The sequence below is a fragment of the Leptodactylus fuscus genome, chromosome 2 (genome assembly GCF_031893055.1).
Source record: "Leptodactylus fuscus isolate aLepFus1 chromosome 2, aLepFus1.hap2, whole genome shotgun sequence".
NCBI lineage: Eukaryota > Metazoa > Chordata > Amphibia > Anura > Leptodactylidae > Leptodactylus > Leptodactylus fuscus.
The window spans coordinates 239,174,442-239,194,645 of NC_134266.1; the positions used below are offsets into that span (position 1 = coordinate 239,174,442).

Below are 20,204 nucleotides of genomic sequence, written 5' to 3' on the forward strand. Positions count from 1 at the left end.
GGCGGCACTTTGGCGAGGGGGTGCCATCAAGGTGTCCCAGACCTTAGACAGTGTGCCCCTCGTTTGTGTGGACCGGTGAGAACTTGGTTGCCTACTGGAGGAACTGCCCTCCCTGCCGCCAACGTCACATGCTGGAAACATCTCCATCATATTCTGCACCAATTGCCTGTGGCAAGCATTGATGCGATTGGCCCTCCCCTCTACCGGAATAAAAGACGAGATGTTGTTTTTATACCGGGGGTCAAGGATAGCAAAGATCCAGTACTGGTTGTCCTCCATGATTTTGACAATACGCTTGTCGGTTGTAAAGCACCCCAACATGAACTCAGCCATGTCTGCCACAGTGTTAGTTGGCATGACTCCTCTGGCCCCACCGGAAAGTTCAATCTCCATTTCCTCCTCATCCTCCATGTCTACCCATCCGCGCTGCAACAATGGGACGATTCGAAGTTGCCCGGAAGCCTCCTGTATCACCATCACATCATCGGACAACTCTTCTTCCTCCTCCTCCTCCTCCTCCTCCTCCATTAAACGCAGTGAAGCGGACAGATGTGTGGACCTACTCTCCAGCTGTGACGGATCGGATGCTATCCCTAACTCCTCTGTGTGATCTGAGTTATCCCTGATGTCAATCAGGGATTCTCTCAGAACACACAAGAGCGGGATTGTAAGGCTCACCATCGCATCCTCAGAGCTCACCCTCCTTGTGGACTCCTCAAAGACCCGTAGGATGTCACAAAGGTCTCTCATCCATGGCCACTCATGGATGTGAAACTGAGGCAGCTGACTTTGTGGCACCCTAGGGTTTTGTAGCTGGTATTCCATCAAAGGTCTCTGCTGCTCAACCACTCTATTCAACATCTGAAACGTTGAGTTCCAGCGTGTGGGGACGTCGCACAAAAGCCGGTGTTGTGGCACATGCAGGCGTTGCTGGAGAGATTTTAAGCTAGCAGCGGCTACTGTCGACTTGCGAAAGTGGGCGCACATGCGCCGCACTTTCACCAGTAGCTCTGGAACATTGGGGTAGCTCTTTAGGAAACGTTGCACCACTAGGTTGAAGACGTGGGCCAGGCATGGAACATGTTGGAGTCCGGCAAGCTCCAGAGCTGCTACCAGGTTCCGGCCGTTATCACAAACGACCATGCCTGGGCCCAGGTGCAGCGGCTCAAACCATATTGCCGTCTCATCGAGGAGGGCATCCCTCACCTCGGAGGCAGTGTGCTGTCTGTCCCCCAAGCTGATCAGCTTCAGCACAGCCTGCTGACGTCTACCAACGCCAGTGCTGCAACGTTTCCAACTCGTAGCTGGGGTCAATCTAACAGCGGAGGAGGAGGCGGTGGCGGAGGAGGAGGCGGTGGCGGAGGAGGAGGCGGTAGAGGAGGAGGAGGAGGGGGGTGTTCTTCTCGTGTCCCTGCCAGGAATGTTAGGCGGGGAGACGAGGTACACCGGGCCAGTTTGGGAAGCAGTCCCAGCCTCAACTACATTCACCCAGTGTGCCGTCAGTGAAATGTAGCGTCCCTGTCCGCATGCACTTGTCCACGCGTCGGTGGTCAAGTGGACCTTTGTGCAAAGCGCGGAACTAAGGGCCCGCCTGATGTTGAGTGACACGTGCTGGTGCAAGGCGGGGACGGCACACCGGGAGAAGTAGTGACGGCTAGGGACGGCATAGCGAGGTGCCGCAGTTGCCATCAGGTCCAGGAAGGCGGGAGTTTCAACAAGCCGGAACGCCAACATCTCCTGGGCCAGCAGTTTAGCGATGTTGGCGTTCAAGGCTTGCGCGTGTGGGTGGTTAGCAGTGTATTTCTGCCGCCGCTCCAATGTCTGAGAGATGGTGGGTTGTTGTAAAGAAACGCCTGATGGTGCCTTTGATGGTGCAGGAGAAGGAGATAAGACAGGACCAGGGGAGGATGAGGTAGAAGTCAACAAAGTGGCGGAGGCAGATGAAGTGGTGTCCTGGCTCGTCCTCTGGAGTGCATCGCCAGCACAGTCAGCAGTGGCAGTGGCAGAGGCAGAGGCAGAGGCAGTGGCAGTGGCGTGAACGGCAGGCGGCCTTTGTCCTGCCGTTGCTGCCTGCCACTGATTCCAGTGCTTGGATTCCAAATGACGGCGCATTGAAGTGGTGGACAGGTTGCTCTTCTCAGAGCCCCTAATCAATTTCGAGAGGCAAATTGTGCAGACAACACTATATCTGTCCTCGGCGCATTCCTTGAAAAAACTCCACACCTTCGAGAAACGTGCCCTCGAGGTGGGAGTTTTTCGGGGCTGGGTACGAACTGGAACATCTTGGGAGATTCCGGGTGTGGCCTGGCTTCGCCTAAGCTGCTGACCTCTGCCTCTGCCTCTAGCTACCCTTTTTGGTGCTGCACCTGCCTCAACATCCACACTACTTTCCCCGCTTGACATCCCCCCTGTCCAGGTCGGGTCAGTGTCCTCATCATCCACCACTTCCTCTTCCAACTCCTGTCTCATCTCCTCCTCCCGCACAATGCGCCGGTCAACTGGATGCCCTGACGGCAACTGCGTCACATCATCGTCGATGAGGGTGGGTTGCTGGTCATCCACCACCAAATCGAACGGAGATGGAGGAGACTCTAGTGTTTGAGCATCTGGACACAGATGCTCCTCTGTTAGGTTCGTGGAATCGTGGCGTGGAGAGGCAGGTTGAGGGACAATGAAAGGAGCGGAGAACAGCTCTGGGGAGCAGGGACAGTTTGGGTTATTGTTCTGTAAAGCTTCGGAATTTTGGGAGGAAGGAAGACAAGACTGTTGGGTAATAGGAGGAGAGGAGGCAGAGTCTGACTGGCTGCTGGACAATGTGCTGTAAGCGTTCTCTGACAGCCATTGCAAGACCTGTTCCTGGTTCTCGGGCCTACTAAGGTTTGTACCCTGCAGTTTAGTTAATGTGGCAAGCAACCCTGGCACTGTGGAGTGGCGCAATGCTTGCTGCCCCACAGGAGTAGGCACGGGACGCCCTGTGGCTTCACTGCTACCTTGCTCCCCAGAACCATTCCCCCGACCTCGCCCACGGCCTCGTCCACGTCCCTTTCCGGGAGCCTTGCGCATTTTGAATTCCTAGTTAGAAATTGGCACTGTATACCAGTAGTAAAAATTGTGGGTGCACGTAACCCCAATATATTCTTTGAATTCCCAGTCAGACACTGGCACTATATGGCAGTAGCAAGAAATGAGGGTATTTGTATTCCCAATATACTCTTTGAATTCCCAGTCAGACAATGGCACTGTATACCAGTAGTAAAAATTGTGGGTGCACGTAACCCCAATATATTCTTTGAATTACCAGTCAGAAACTGGCACTATATGGCAGTAGCAAGAAATGAGGGTATTTATAACCCCAATATATTCTTTGAATTCCCAGTCAGACAATGGCACTGTATACCAGTAGTAAAAATTGTGGGTGCACGTAACCCCAATATATTCTTTGAATTCCCAGTCAGACACTGGCACTATATGGCAGTAGCAAGAAATGAGGGTATTTGTATTCCCAATATATTCTTTGAATTCCCAGTCAGACAATGGCACTGTATACCAGTAGTAAAAATTGTGGGTGCACGTAACCCCAATATATTCTTTGAATTCCCAGTCAGACACTGGCACTATATGGCAGTAGCAAGAAATGAGGGTATTTGTATTCCCAATATATTCTTTGAATTCCCAGTCAGACAATGGCACTGTATACCAGTAGTAAAAATTGTGGGTGCACGTAACCCCAATATATTCTTTGAATTACCAGTCAGAAACTGGCACTATATGGCAGTAGCAAGAAATGAGGGTATTTGTATTCCCAATATATTCTTTGAATTCCCAGTCAGACAATGGCACTGTATACCAGTAGTAAAAATTGTGGGTGTATATAGCCCCAATTCTATTGCTAGGGGACTTGCAGGGTATTTCTGGGGTGAAGGTGGGGGGGCACACCGTTGGAACGGGTATCGGGGTATATATCGGGTATACGGGAATACACTGACAGTGTATTCCATTCAGGATCCTGGGAAAGCTGGGTTGCGGCGATTGAGCCCGTCAGTGCCACGTTACACTGACAAGCTTCTCCCTGGAATTTAGCTCTTATAAGAGCTGTTGGTTGTCTTCTCCTTCCTATCCTAGCCTGTCCCTGCCTACCCAGAATCTAAGCCCTAGCTAGCTGGACGGAAACCTCCGTCCTCGGTGAATTGCAAGCTCAGAATGACGCGAACCTGGGCGGCGCTGTTCTTTTAAATTAGAGGTCACATGTTTTCGGCAGCCAATGGGTTTTGCCTACTTTTTTCAACGTCACCGGTGTCGTAGTTCCTGTCCCACCTACCCTGCGCTGTTATTGGAGCAAAAAAGGCGCCAGGGAAGGTGGGAGGGGAATCGAGTAATGGCGCACTTTACCACGCGGTGTTCGATTCGATTCGAACATGCCGAACAGCCTAATATCCGATCGAACATGAGTTCGATAGAACACTGTTCGCTCATCTCTAGTGCTTACCACAGTTCTAGGACAGTTTTTATTTCTCTATTCATAGCTATGGGGTCATAATTTTGATTTCAAGGTGATGTCCATATAGAAGAAATCAATTGTATTGTCATTGTCTTATACAGCTCTGTGCTGCAACTTTGTTTTGATGCTGTCAGGGCTTGCTGGCGATGGATCACTAATGTATAGGATGACACAACTGCCTTAGCAATTGTGATACCCAGTGAGATACCTGCAGCTATTTACAGATGATATATTTAGGGGACAATGGAATTTACAGTGCCCAAAGGGTTATTACCCTCACAGAAAAGGACGGCAAATCAGAATGTGTCATCACTGTCCAATCAGTGTGACTGTAACCAATCCTGAGATCCAGCAGGTCTTAGCACTGGTTTAGTGCTGCTAAGTGCCAGCAAGCAGACCTCCATCAACCAGAAAATGATGGCACCTCTGAGCAAAATGTAAACATTTTTGTGGATTTTATTAACCCTTTAAAGGGGTTATCCAGTTTCAGACCGCAATTTAGGATACTGTTTGTATAATGAACAGTTCTACAATATTCCAATATACTTTCTGTATCAATTCCTCATGGTTTTCTAGATCTCTGCTTGCTTTCATTCATTCTGCCTACTCCTGGTGGATAAAAATCAGTCCATGCTCATGTGGTATACAGTCTGTGGTCATGTGATGTACAATCCATGGTAATGTGATATACAGTCCCTGATCGTGTGATGGACACACAGGTGCACAGCTCATTACCAGGCAGATGTCTGACTACTGTGCTGTGACTGTAATGAGCTGTCACCTGTGTGTTCATCACATGACCATGGACTGTTCATCACATGACCATGGACTGTTCATCACATGACCATGGACTGTACATCACAAGACCATGGACTGTACATCACAAGACCATGGACTGTACATCACAAGACCATGGACTGTACATCACATGACCATGGACTGTACATCACATGACCATGGACTGTACATCACATGACCATGGACTGTACATCACATGACCATGGACTGATTTTTATCCACTGGAAGTAAGCAAAATGAATGACAACAAGCAGAGATCTAGAAAATTGATACAGAAAGTATATTTTATTATACAAACAATATCATTGTCCTCATAATATTGGACTGAAACTGGACAACCCCTTTAACTACAGCATGCATGTGCCACCAGTTGAATATCCACAACTTACCCTGCAGTTTGCTGGTTTGTTCGCAAAAGTAGTTTCACATCGTTGTGAATTTGCTTCACTTTTGCCAGTACCTTGAAAAATTCCTTGAAATGAAGAAAACAGATGAGTGATTTCAAACTGAAGTACATAGAATAGGTTCTTATTAAAGGGGTGTCACTTAGGTTTCTGTACACAGAGAGTTTGTTGTAGGCCGATCCTAAGGAGGAATCAGTAACAGATTTCCTTTTTGGCTTTTTTTCCCGCTAACAGTTTTTTGTAGCAGTTCTTGCAAAAACCACCGCTACCATTTTTTCTCCACCTTCCATTCATTTAAATAAGGTTCTGCAAAGTAGAATCCGTGCGCCGACAGGCCTGGACCTGGACCATTAGCTGAAAAAAATCAGCAAGGAAAAAAAAATCTGCTAAACTCTTATTGAAATGAATGGGAGATTTGGGATTTGACAAAGATGAGAGACTTTTAGACCAGGTTCTAGGGATAATATCACTCCCTAAGGAGAGATCACCTTCTTAGGCGTATGGAGTCTTACAAAAGCCTTTTTTCACTCCACTGGGGGGGGGATTATGGGAAAAATACGCAAATCTGATTCTCAAGATGTAAATAGGAAAACAGTGATCAGGAGAACAGGAGATCCAACCAAATCGAAACATTGCTGTCCACAGCTGGGATATTGATTTGGCTAAATCCCGCATCATAGCAGTAAATGCATGTTGAAAAAGTCGGGCATGACATTCAAGGGAGCTACCCCTAGAGGGACGCAAACAGAGGCATTGTTTTCCTATTTACATCTTGGGAAACAGATTTGCATATTTTTCTCTTATTTTCACTTATAAGACAGCCCCTGTTACAAACCTATACTGTGTCTCTAGCAGGCAGAGAAGGTACTGTCTCCAGCTGCCCATGTGATTTCTAGAGATGGGAATAAAGTGTCTGCACATAGCAAGCAGATGGACAGGAGTACAAAAAACATATATGTAGTGCAGAGACTGTCAAAGACAAATGGATGAGGGGCACAGGGCCATGATAATGATAAATATTATTAATGATAATAAATAATACATTTTATTTCTATAGCGCCAACATATTCTGCAACATTCTGGTTTTGTGGAGTGCTGCTGTGTTTATGGTCACAGATTATATTGCACTTTTTTGAGACCAAGCCATGAATACTTTAGCAGAACTATAAGAGCATTCATTAGATTTCCCACTCTTGGCTCTGGCGCAAAATTAGCAACAAAAAAGGGCAGCTTTTACGTTTTGATAAATGAGTCCCATTGTGTCCTTTAATTTTATGAGCTGCCATAAGATCCCAGGCGGTAGATTTATAGGCAGTAGTACAGTAGATGTAATTATTATTACAGGGAGATTTACTCTTTACCTCTGTTAAGGGGCCTTCATGAGTTCCTCGAAGTATATTCATTTCATCAGATGTAAGCTGAAACTTTTCTAAGAAAGCATCTGCAACCTGGGCTCGAATTTCTAATCGCTGGCTGAAAAAAAAAAAAAAAAAAAAAAAAAAAAAAAATTATATATATATATATATATATATATATATATATATATATATATATATATATAATATAAAATATTTATAGACAGATGTAACAGGTTTCCATTATGTCAAATATTATAAGAGTATGTTCACATGTAGGGATAGGGCACTGACTTTGAAATGGATTGTTTTTAAGCATACTACTAAATCTTGCCACGGATTCCACAGCCACAAAACCCAAGACGTGAGACGAGCGGCCATTTTTCTGGGGCTGATAGGTGAAAGCTGCAGCAGAAAGTCAAAGATTATTTTCTCAATTCTTCTTCAATTCCAGCCGTGAGAACAGCCCCCAAATGTCCAATGCAAAATACATGGTGCAGGAACAAATCTTCCATGAATACGGCAGTCTCCGACAGCAGCTACTACATTTTAAAGGGGTTGTCCTGCTTTTTAAAAGTGGTATCCTATCCATAGGTCATCAATTAAAGGGAACCGGTCATCAGGAAAATCCATAATCGGACTAACGGGAGAACCTTCTACAATTTCCAAAGATGCCTTTCTTATTCTACATTGCAGTTCCATTTTCATGATAATTGGCATTTTATTCTTCTAAAAAGGGCTATGAAAAGCAAAGCTGGACAGTAGTTAGGGTCAGCTACATAGAATAAGGAGTGAAGAGCCTGCAGGAGAAGAAGATCAGACCTTGTGACCAACATCACCTTGCCTGTGAAGCTCCTGCTTCAAACAGTTAATCCATGGGGGTCCCGCATGTCAGACCCCACAACTCTCCCCTAAGAACAAGTCATCCATTTAAAAATCCTGTAAAATCCCTTTAATAGCTGCGGATGTGAGTACTGCAGCAGTTGTCTCATAAACCTATTAGAAATTGCAGCAAGTGAACACTACATCTGTCGCCAGCGCGGGGAAATGGATGAAGATCTGCGGGGCTTCCAGTAGTCGGACCCCTGCCAATGCAGTATGGATGTCCTATTCTATGAAAACATCATCAGTTTAAAAGCCCCTTTAAATGAAGTCAGATGACTTAGCCTTAGCAAACGTCAAAGTGCTTGGCAGGGCATTCAGCATCAGATCTGCAGGTACCTTGACTGCCATTCACAGCATTCTTATTTTGGAGAGAAATAAAATTAGGCCCCATTCCCAGCAAGTGCTCCAGTTTTCATGTGTAAGCCGAAGCCCAATCCCTGTAGCGTGACTAACAGTGCCAGCATCTCCACAGCCCTCCATGACAGCTCTGTGATGTCATCTGTAAGGTACGCACGGTCTGAAAATGGAGTAAGGATGGTGGTGATATCAGTAGAGGCTAAAACTATCAATCAGGGCTCGCAAGGGAGACTGCCCTCATGGTATAATGGATAAAAGTTGCTGGTCTCCGGAACAAAGATGTTGTGGGGGGGGGGGGGGGGGTCGTATCCTTCTGTATCGTATACCATTATATGCTCTAATAAGTCTTGGGAAGAATATGCAAATCTGACTTCCATGATGTAATTAGGATGCCAGTGCCTCAAGTATGCACACCAATAGAGGGCGCTGACTAAGAATGTGCAAGTCTATCTTCCATGATGTAATTAGGAAGACAGAGTCTCAGGCAAGCAAACCTATAGAGGGCGCTCCCTTTAACATCATGCCGACCTTCTCAGAGGCCTTTGTTTGCAATGATGTTGGGATTATACCAGGTACAGTCTCTCAGCCAAGGACAGCTGTTTCGATGTGTTGCATCTCATCAGCTTGGTGCACAATCTCAGTGAGCGCCCTCTATTGGTGTGCATTCTTGAGGCACTGGCTTCCTAATTACATCATGGAAGTCAGATTTGCATATTCTTCCCATGTTCCTTTGCACAGTGGAGCGCTCATGGCTTAATAAGACTCCACACACCTAATTGGTGGTTCTCTCCCTATGGAGTGACAATATCCCCCCTACTAAGTCTTGGCAGACTCACTGACACTCTAGAACACTTTCAAACAAGGCCACAGGGTGGCAGTAAAACATTACCTAAGTCAATGTGGATTTCTTGCTACGTCCTCGCATTACTATCTCATTGACAGCGCAAACTTACTAACTTATATTTTCTACTAAATGAGATTTACTTTAATAATAAAATAAAATCACTATAAGATTTAGTGAACATTTTAGGAAAATCAAGTAACTTCCTTGGATCATAAACCACCATTAAATACGAGCTGCTCATCCTTCTTCTTCCATCAGGTGTTTATATATCAGTATGTTTTTCAGAACGAAACGTGCCAGCTTTTATGGTGGTCAGCACCCTTCACTCTAGAGTTGTCACTCAACTTTTATGGACTCCTGAATGTCAGATCTATCTAGATGGACATCTATAGTAGGGTGCGGCATGTGTCGCTCCTAAAGAAATGCCATGCCAGCCATATTGGTAGAGGTCCCAGTAAAATCCTGATGATATACAATGTTTAGGACTGGATCTGCGGATGTCTCAGACCCCTGCTATATCCATAAGACATACATTCTCTGTGCAGACCGAAAATCAGCCGTCCGTGTCTCATGTACGTGAAAAGCTATCAGTATATACCACGTCCTTTTGCGGGACAGAGGCCTTTACCATGAGTCGCCATACATGTTTATTTACAGTACAATAGTGCACCAGTTTGAGCAACCACTACAGAAAAATACTTTATTTTATCGCTAGTCCATGGGCGATGAATGCTACTGTACGGCTACAGAGGTATATATTAGAGACTTCCATTAGGCTACATATACACAAGATTGCACACCGAGAACTGAGAGGGGACTGATTTCATACTAGAATGCACCCCAATAATATACAAGGGCCATCTGTCACCCACTGACTTCAATAGGGGGTTCCGTTCTGCTCAGTTTCGATGGCATGGAGCAGGATAGGACCTATCCTATAAACATCGGAACAGAACATCAGATTCAACCATCGGGAGAGATTCAGTCATGTGGATGAGGCCTAAGAGATTGTCTTCACATCAAGGTTTTAACATTTTACAAAAAATCAGATCTGATTACATAGCAATAATGTAAAAAACTGATACATTTTTATCCGTTTTATCGGTAAAAGTAAAAAGTAAAAAAAATCTGACGTGAACAAATCACAAGTCAGAAATGTTCCTTGAAAGTCTCGAACGCTGTGTGCAAGTCTTACTTGTTCCTCGGCATCTTTCTGGTGGTTCCTGTAATCTACAACAAAATCTATGGATCACTCACTTATGTCAAAGATTTGATTGTGATCTGGAGGTCTTAGGGAACACATGAAGATCGACCAAGTGCCGAAGAATTTGGTAAAATCTAGAACATACAAACCCAACGCAGATGTTGTCCTTGGCTGGATTCAAAGGCTGGAGTCCTGGGTTCAAAATCAACCAAGGATAACATCTGCAAGGAGTTTGTATGTTCTCCCTGTTTTTGTGTGGGTTTCCTCCGGGTACTCCGGTTTTCTCTAACACTCCAAAGACATACTGATAGGGAATATAGATTGTGAGCCCTATATGGGACAGTGACTGACAATGTCTGTAAAGTGGTGCGGAATATGATGGAGCTATACAAGTAAGGCTTTGATCACGTCTGAGTGTCCGTATGAGCAAAAATTCCTGCACAAAGGACTTTTCAGAAACCTGCCAGATCCCATTATAGTCTACGGGGTCTGCAGGTAACCGCTGTTGTTCCATTCCCACGGCGGATACGAACGATGAAGAACAGACATAAGTGTGAACCTAGCCTTAGAGAAAAGAAACAAAGTTTAAGGAGTTTTGGACAGCTCAAGAAACTTTAACAGGGATGTCTGGTGAATACATTTTTGTTGAAGAGTCAAAACTGCTTATTTAGAGGGGTCAGTAGCAAAAAAAAGTTATTAAACTAGCCCCAGTACCTTATAGCGCCCAGAGCCGTGAGCTATAATGTGTTTGCAGAATGGACGCTCAATTTGGATTTTAAAAAATTGCTAAGCGTACATCAGGGTAATATTCTGGGGTAGCTGAGCATTGTGGCAAGACCTCAAGAGGAGGTGGGGGAAAGCTGCTTATCCACACCACAACATTCTGGGCTGGTTTAATAGTGATTATAGTGCTGACAGACTCCCGTAAAAAAAAAAAAAAAAAAATTTATAATAAAAATTATATTCTTATAATAATAATTTTTATTCTTTTTAAGTAAAGAATAAAAAAAAATTATAATAACAATAATGATAAATAATGGGGTAATGTACACTCACCGGCCACTTTATTAGGTACACCTGTCCAACTACTCGTTAACAATTTCTAATCAGCCAATCACATGGCGGCAACTCAGTGCATTTAGGCATGTAGACATGGTCAAGACAATCTCCTGCAGTTCAAACCGAGCATCAGTATGGGGAAGAAAGGTGATTTGAGTGCCTTTGAACGTGGCATGGTTGTTGGTGCCAGAAGGGCTGGTCTGAGTATTTCAGAAACTGCTGATCTACTGGGATTTTCACGCACAACCATCTCTAGGGTTTACAGAGAATGGTCCGAAAAAGAAAAAACATCCAGTGAGCGGCAGTTCTGTGGGCGGAAATGCGTTGTTGATGCCAGAGGTCAGAGGAGAATGGCCAGACTGGTTCGAGCTGATAGAAAGGCAACAGTGACTCAAATAGCCACCCGTTACAACCAAGGTAGCCAGAAGAGCATCTCTGAACGCACAGTACGTCGAACTTTGAGGCAGATGGGCTACAGCAGCAGAAGACCACACCGGGTGCCACTCCTTTCAGCTAAGAACAGGAAACTGAGGCTACAATTTGCACAAGCTCATCAAAATTGGACAATTGAAGATTGGAAAAACGTTGCCTGGTCTGATGAGTCTCGATTTCTGCTGCGACATTCAGATGGTAGGGTCAGAATTTGGCGTCAACAACATGAAAGCATGGATCCATCCTGCCTTGTATCAACGGTTCAGGCTGGTGGTGGTGGTGTCATGGTGTGGGGAATATTTTCTTGGCACTCTTTGGGCCCCTTGGTACCAATTGAGCATCGTTGCAACGCCAAAGCCTACCTGAGTATTGAAAATGCCCCCAAAAGTGACATAACGGTGGGGGCGCATGGTGTCACTGTCCCCAGGAAGCAATTTTGGTTAAATAATATTAATTGGTGGCAATATGTGCTGTTTTTGATAAATTTAGAATTTGGTTTGTTCTAATTATGTCCTCCCCTATTTTCTGAGGTATATTCTACGAATGGTGCTTACCATGGGGTTAAGCAAGGTCAGCTGTGCCCAGCACGAGCAGGTTCTAGAAGTTTCCAGTTATTCTGCCCAGTAACGGGTCACCAGTTGATTGGATTACAGATGTTCTGCCTAGCAACCAGGTCAACAGCTGATTGGGCAGATGTTTCCAGTGGCGGCAGATTTGTACATAAAAGACAGCTCAGCTGTAATTGTGTGCCAGTTCCTGAGGAGAATCATCTGAGGAAGAAAGGCAGCGCTATGGAAGACCTATTGAAGCAGCTTATAGAAAGAGCGGAGTCTGCAGGGGGAGAAGATTGGTTGAGACAATGCCTGTCACAACCTTTAACCAGCATAGCGGAGGACAATAGTGCCGATACACTTACCTTGTCGGCGCCGAGCGAGAGAGTGGACCTGCCGGCACGTCCTTCCGGCGATGTGTCATTGCCGGCGAAGAGAAGCCGCCGAAGCCGCTCAGCATATACCCCGCCTCCTGCTGTCAGTAGGAGGCGGAGCGCGGGAAGTGCCGGCGGCCAGCGTAATAGCCGAGAGCGGTCGGAGCCGGGCCGGCGCAGCGTACAGGGGAAGAGTCCGGAGGCCAGCAGCGGTGGGCAGCAGAGGAGCCAGGGCAGTAGTAGGAGCGGGTCACGTGAGCCGGCAGGATGGTGCCCAATCCGGGACGGAAGACTTCTGAGGAGCAGTGAGGGAAGCGGTGAGGGAGCGTTGCGGGGCACACACCGGCAGCAATTGAGCCCATGCCCCTCCGTGGGTCCTTATCAGGGAACACGGCTGTCGGTGCATGGGCGGAGCTATGACCAAAGGGCTCAGCAGTTTGCTGTCCCTTCTCAGCTGCCGGAAGATGTAGCACCTGCCCCCCTGATGCCTCTCCCTTCAGCATCTGAAGATCCAGGCCTGCTCGGTGAGGATGGGTTAGAAGGATCCGGCCTACCTACATCCCAGCTTTCCTCTGGTCGTGTCCAGGAGGCGTCCGGAGCTGGTGAGAGTCTCAATGTCCAGTCTGTTTTTATTAAGGAATTAATGAAATTTATTAATGATTTTAATGGTGCTCCTAAAGCGCCATCTGCTGCTGGGGCATGGTTAAAACCTCCCAGTACAATCACTACTTCTAATGTTAATGTTAACCCTTCATTGTATAGTATTGAATCTAGTATTCAACCTGTTGTTGAAAAAAGGTTTGGGAGTCCCACAAACTTGTGTGAAGGAAGCAATGACGTGTGAGTTATCTCCGCTTGGCTTTCACTTATCAATGACAGTGAAGGAGCGGATTTGGAAATTGGAGTTCGTTGACGTATTGTCTTTGCTTCCTTCAGCCAAGGAAATGTTGGTTCGTAGTGATAAGAAAGAAGATAAAAATGATGATGACAAGAAAAGATCGGTACCGCGATCCTTTCACAATTGGCTCCAGGCATTTTGTGTGTATGCTGCGGTTTTGGGTGAAAGGCACCCGCATTTATGCTCGGGCCTTTTTCAGCACATAGACATTATATTAGAGGCCTATAAAAATTTCGGAGGCATGGCGTGGTTCACCTACGATGAACTTTTTCGCCAAAAAATTGCAGTATACCCCTCCCTTAAGTGGGGGGTGAAGGATGTAGGCCTATGGCTTAACCTAATGCTTCCGCAGCGTAATACTGCCAATAGACAGTCATCATCTAACCAGGGAGCTATGAAAAAAGGTGTCTGTTTTGCCTATAATGAAGCTACCTGCAAGTGGTTTCAGAACTGTAGGTATAGACATGAGTGCTCCTTTTGTGGAGGGGCACATCCCATGGCAAGATGCTTTAAAAAGAATTCCCAGTCAGGGCAGCAGCAGCCCAGTACCAGAGAACAGGTGGCAAAGAGCACGGACGCCGGTGATTTGGGAAAACATGCGGCTTTGGTTAAATCATTATCCAAACAGAGCGATGGCTGATTTATTAATAAAGGATTTTCAATTTGGTTTTGATGTACCTACGTTCTCTGGTTCTGGTTGTTCCTGGACTGACAATCTAAAATCTGTTGAATTATATAAGGATGTAGTTGCTGAAAAAATTAATAAGGAGTTATCGTTAGGTAGAGTGGCTGGTCCATTTGACCACCCACCTTTCAAGAATTTTAGGTTATCTCCCTTAGGAATCGTCCCAAAAAAAGAGCCTGGGGAATTCAGGTTAATTCACCATCTTTCCTATCCAAAACATACCTCTTTGAATGATGAATTGGATAGGGAAGACTGTACAGTGAATTATGCATCCTTTGATGATGCTTTGATTATTTTGAGACAATGTGGTAGAGGAGCACTTTTAGCAAAGGCCGATATAAAGTCAGCTTTTCGGCTATTACCGGTAAATCCTACAGGGTTTAACTCTTTAGGTTTCCAATTTAACCATAAATTTTACTTTGACATGTGTCTCCCTATGGGATTTAGCAAGTCCTGTAAGTATTTTGAGGCTTTCTCTAGTTTTTTGCAGTGGGTGGTGGAACTTGACTCCGGTGATGGAAAAGTTTTACATTACCTTGACGATTTTTTGTTTGTTAGCCCTGCTTTGTCTTCTGATTGTCAGTCTTTTCTAGTTCGGTTTTTAGAGATTTGTAAATATTTTGGCATCCCTATAGCTTCAGAAAAAACTGTTTACCCCTGTTCCTCTTTAGAGTTCTTAGGTATTATAATAGATTCGGATAGGATGGAATTCCGGTTGCCTTGTAAGAAAATTGAGAAAATGAGGTTATTACTGATCAATATGTTAGCTAAGGCTAAAGTAACGTTGAAAGAAATGCAATCCTTACTGGGATTGTTGAATTTTGCTAGCAGGGTTATCCCAATGGGAAGGGTTTTTTCTAAGCGTCTATATACGGCCACTAGTGGCCTCACTTCCCCTCAGTCTCACATTCGGCTATGTAGGAGTCTAAAAGAAGATCTTTCTTTATGGTTGGAATTCTTAAGCAAATTTAATGGCGCCAGTTGTTGGCAGGATGATTTTATAAATACTGAAGCCCTTAAATTGTTCACTGACGCAGCAGGCGGTGCTGGATATGGAGCCTTTTTTCAAGGGCAATGGTCAGCTGATAGTTGGCCTGCCTCTTGGGTACACAATGGTGTAACAAAGAACATCGTGTTATTGGAGCTATTCCCGGTTGTGGTTGCCGTGGCTATTTGGGGCAAGTTTTTTCAGAATAAGCGTATCCTGTTGCATTCAGATAATCAGGGAGTGGTTTTTGCAGTTAATACTCTTTCATCCAAATCGGAGATGGTTGTAAAATTGCTGCGTCATTTAGTTTTATGTTGCTTGCGCATGAATATTTGGATCAAGGCAAGATATGTAGCGGGTTCAACTAATGCGATAGCAGATTCTCTATCTCGTTTTCAGCTGGACAGATTCTTTTCTCTGGTTCCGGATGCAGCAGCAACAGGGATTCAATGTCCACCCCATTTGTGGGACCTCATATGGGATTGATAGCTGACACTTTGAGAGCATCATTGGCAAATAAAACATGGGTTAGCTACGCAACCGCATGGAAAGACTGGCTGGAATTTTGTAACTCTGTCACAGCTGATGGTTTTTGTGCAGATGTGGGTCTCGTTCTATTTTATGTATGCGAGCTCATGCTGAAGGGTTTGTCACATTCCTCTATATTAAAATGCTTAGCAGGTATTTCCTTTTTTCTGAAGTTATCTGGGCAACCGTCTATTTCTTCTCAATTTTTAGTGAAGCAATTATTAAAAGGCTATCGTAGGTCATCTGCTGTCTTACCTCGTAGAATGCCTATTTCTATTGATCTGTTGGAAAAGTTGTGGCTAACACTGGAAGTCGTCTGTTTTAATAACTTTGAAGTTTCTTTATTTAGAACCGCATTTACCATTGCCTTTTTTGCAGCCCTGCGTATTTCGGAGTTAGTAGCGAAGAGCAGTTTCTCTGATACAGGTTTGAAATTTACTGATGTACAGTTTTCTGATGACATGTTGATTATTTACATTCGTCATTCTAAGACAGATCAGTTAGCAAAAGGTTGTTTTATACATTTGTTTCCTTTAGGAGATAGCAATATATGTCCGGTTCTCAATGTGTCAAAATGGTTACAAATTAGACCGACAGGTGGAATTAACTTTTTATTACACAGTAACCTGAAACCGCTTACTAAATTTAAATTTAATTCTGTTTTGAAACAATGTTTAAGTCATCTTCAGTTGCAGAGTTTAAAGATTTCCTCTCATTCCTTTCGTATTGGTGCAGCTACTGAAGCAGCACGGCTCGGGTTGGATGACGCTGTTATCAAGAGGATTGGGAGATGGGAATCCAGGCGATTTAAACTTTATATACGTCCTGATTTATTACCTTCTTAATATATTTTTGTTTTCTTTATAGGTGGTCAATGTGTTATATGGGTAATTGGCCATTCCTTTGTGTACTGGGCCCAGAAGAGGTCGCAGATAAGAGTTTACGGTGAAAATTTATCTTTTGATTTGAATTCTGTTAATATATATTGGAAGGGCATTAGAGGAATGTTATGGAAGTCTCTCATTGATGAAATTAAACAATTAATGTTTGTTTGGCCTACTCCACGGGTGATCATTATTCACCTGGGTGGGAATGATTTGGGTAAAGTGAAAACACTCGACCTCATTGCTGAGGCAAAAAAGGATCTAGCTTTTTTGAAATGTCTTTTTCCAGACGCTATTCTAGTATTTTCCGAAGTAGTCCCTCGATTAGTCTGGAATAATGGTAAGGTCATGTTCCTCAACAAAATCAGGAAGAGGTTCAACAAAGAAATGGCAAAATTTTTGCCATGTCTCGGGGGATTTACATACCGGCACATTGATTTAGAGGGTTTTATTGCAGGATTGTTTAGAAAGGATGGTGTACATTTTTCCGAAGTTGGGAATGATATTTTTAATTTCAGAATATTGTAGAGAGGGCCGTTGGTGTTTTTTTTTTGGGGGGGGCCTTGCCTATTTAGTCAAGGCCGATGGGGTGTTAGTCGCCCAGCTACTGCTGGGTGGACTTGATGGTCAAGTCAAATTATTGTTGTTATGGTTGTGTATTTATTTGATTATTTATTCATCTGTTTATTTATCTATCAATTAATTTTATTGGTTCATTAAAATATTTTAATAATTTATGTAACCCCTTAATAAAACATCACGGTCAAGTTTTTATACCACTAAAAAGTTGTTGTGTCTTTATTTAATTTATATTTGATTTATTATTGATGTTTATTTTATGGGATTATTGATAATATTTCCTGTGGGTCATGTGACACCATGAAAATGCCCCCAAAAGTGACATAACGGTGGGGGCGCATGGTGTCACTGTCCCCAGGAAGCAATTTTGGTTAAATAATATTAATTGGTGGTAATATGTGCTGTTTTTGATAAATTTATAATTTGGTTTGTTCTAATTATGTCCTCCCCTATTTTCTGAGGTAAATTCTATGAATGGTGCTTACCATGGGGTTAAGCAAGGTCAGCTGTGCCCAGCACGAGCAGGTTCTAGAAGTTTCCAGTTATTCTGCCCAGTAACGGGTCACCAGTTGATTGGATTACAGATGTTCTGCCTAGCAACCAGGTCAACAGCTGATTGGGCAGATGTTTCCAGTGGCGGCAGATTTGTACATAAAAGACAGCTCAGCTGTAATTGTGTGCCAGTTCCTGAGGAGAATCATCTGAGGAAGAAAGGCAGCGCCCACCCGCCCACCCTATTGGTTCAGGTCATTAGAATTGTCGTGACGTTTTATTAGAGGGGGTGTTAGTCGCCCAGCTACTGCTGGGTGGACTTGATGGTCAAGTCAAATTATTGTTGTTATGGTTGTGTATTTATTTGATTATTTATTCATCTGTTTATTTATCTATCAATTAATTTTATTGGTTCATTAAAATATTTTAATAATTTATGTAACCCCTTAATAAAACATCACGGCCAAGTTTTTATACCACTAAAAAGTTGTTGTGTCTTTATTTATTTATTTATATTTGATTTATTATTGATGTTTATTTTATGGGATTATTGATAATATTTCCTGTGGGTCATGTGACACCATGTTGCTGACCATGTCCATCCCTTTATGACCACAATGTACCCAACATCTGATGGCTACTTTCAGCAGGATAATGCGCCATGTCATAAAGCTGGAATCATCTCAGACTGGTTTCTTGAACATGACAATGAGTTCACTGTACTCCAATGGCCTCCACAGTCACCAGATCTCAATCCAATAGAGCATCTTTGGGATGTGGTGGAACGGGAGATTCGCATCATGGATGTGCAGCCGACAAATCTGCGGCAACTGTGTGATGCCATCATGTCAATATGGACCAAAATCTCTGAGGAATGCTTCCAGCACCTTGTTGTATCTATGCCACGAAGAATTGAGGCAGTTCTGAAGGCAAAAGGGGGTCCAACCCGTTACTAGCATGGTGTACCTAATAAAGTGGCCGGTGAGTGTATATAAAATTACATAAGGAGGTAAAATTGAACAAATATCCCAAGTGTGTTTCTGCTACGATTTATTAGTATTATCACTTATTATTCTTACTAATAATGAGCAGATTCTTGCAATAAGACAGTAGAAGTCACGGTACAGTTTTGCCCCCCTCAGCAGTCCCCCCCGTGTATCGCGCCCGCCCGCACTGATCTGGAATGTATTGACATCTACTTCTCCGGCTCATAACTATGCGTATAAAAATGAGGGGGAACAAAAGTTCCATTGAAAACTTAAGACGTGCCCCAGGAAGACAAAGGTAGCAGATGATGGGAATGTTTCATTGCACAGCCCTGCTTTCTGATCTCCGGAGGGTCCTAATGAAGCCCCCATTCCCCTGCCTCACTTGTGTCCATGGTAACCAGATTCCCCTCACAGTGCTCTCATGCTGTTCAGAAAGCGGCGGTCCATTTTCAGTTGCTGAGAGTACAAGGGAGGCCTGTTCTGTGACAATAAAGTGACTTTAATTCATGCCCGTAGCTTACCCATGCTGCCGCTGCACGCCTGTCTCGTCTTTTAGAATTCAGTCACAACCCCGTAAATAATGGGAATAGAAAAGACGGGGAGAAGTAAACTACACAAGATCCTATTACTACAACCTGCTGGAAGCGTGCTAATAATCTCACTATGCAAAAATAGAGCGACCCACCGGAGGGGACTGCAGGAGTGCAAGATGGGGCGCGAGCTGGCAGAACGGATCTCATGTAGACCACTGCTTATAGGACTGCAAAATCGGGAAGGCTTAGGGATGAATTCACACTCGTCATATGCTTTCCTAGCACGTACAGATGTAGCAAAGGTTAACATGACTCATAACGCATTAACAACAATGTGGTACAGAGTGTTAACTCGACTCCTTCAATACGTTTCGATGGCTTTTTTTTGGTCTTCTGTGATACGATATCTCAACACAGAAAGTCAAGTAATGGAGCGTTCACACTACCGTCAGTGTCTGACAGACAGTGTCCGCTGCTAATGCCCGTTCAAAATCTTGCACGGACATTAGCATCGGACACTAGCTGTGTCCGTGACATTATTCATTCATTTAAATGGAGATTGGGTGTGTTGTTTTAGGGGGCGTTCACACTACCGTCAGTGTCCGACAGGTAGTGTCCGCTCCTAGTGTTCACTCAAAATCTGGCACGGACATTAGGAGCGGACACTAGCTGTGTCCGTGACACCTGTCATTTATTTAAATGGCGATCGGGTGCGTTCTTTTGCACTCCGTGCCCTTCCTTCACTGTCCGCATGTCGGGTTTTTCTGTCTGCTTGAAAAGTTGGACATCTTTACATGCGGACAGTGAAGGAAGGGCACGGAGTGCAAAAGAACGCACCCGATCGCCATTTAAATAAATGACAGGTGT

General features: G+C 44.3%; 1 protein-coding gene across 1 annotated transcript in view; it reads right to left on the minus strand.

Moving 5' to 3' along the window:
* COG6 (component of oligomeric golgi complex 6) overlaps positions 1 to 20,204 on the minus strand; it is a 107,537-nt gene that overhangs the window by 61,624 nt on the left and 25,709 nt on the right. The window contains exons 5-6 of the mRNA XM_075265914.1: positions 7,062 to 7,173; positions 5,686 to 5,768 (exon numbers count right to left, since the gene is read on the minus strand). Of these exons, the coding sequence (XP_075122015.1) occupies positions 5,686 to 5,768; positions 7,062 to 7,173 (195 nt within the window). The remainder of the gene's footprint in view (positions 1 to 5,685; positions 5,769 to 7,061; positions 7,174 to 20,204) is intronic.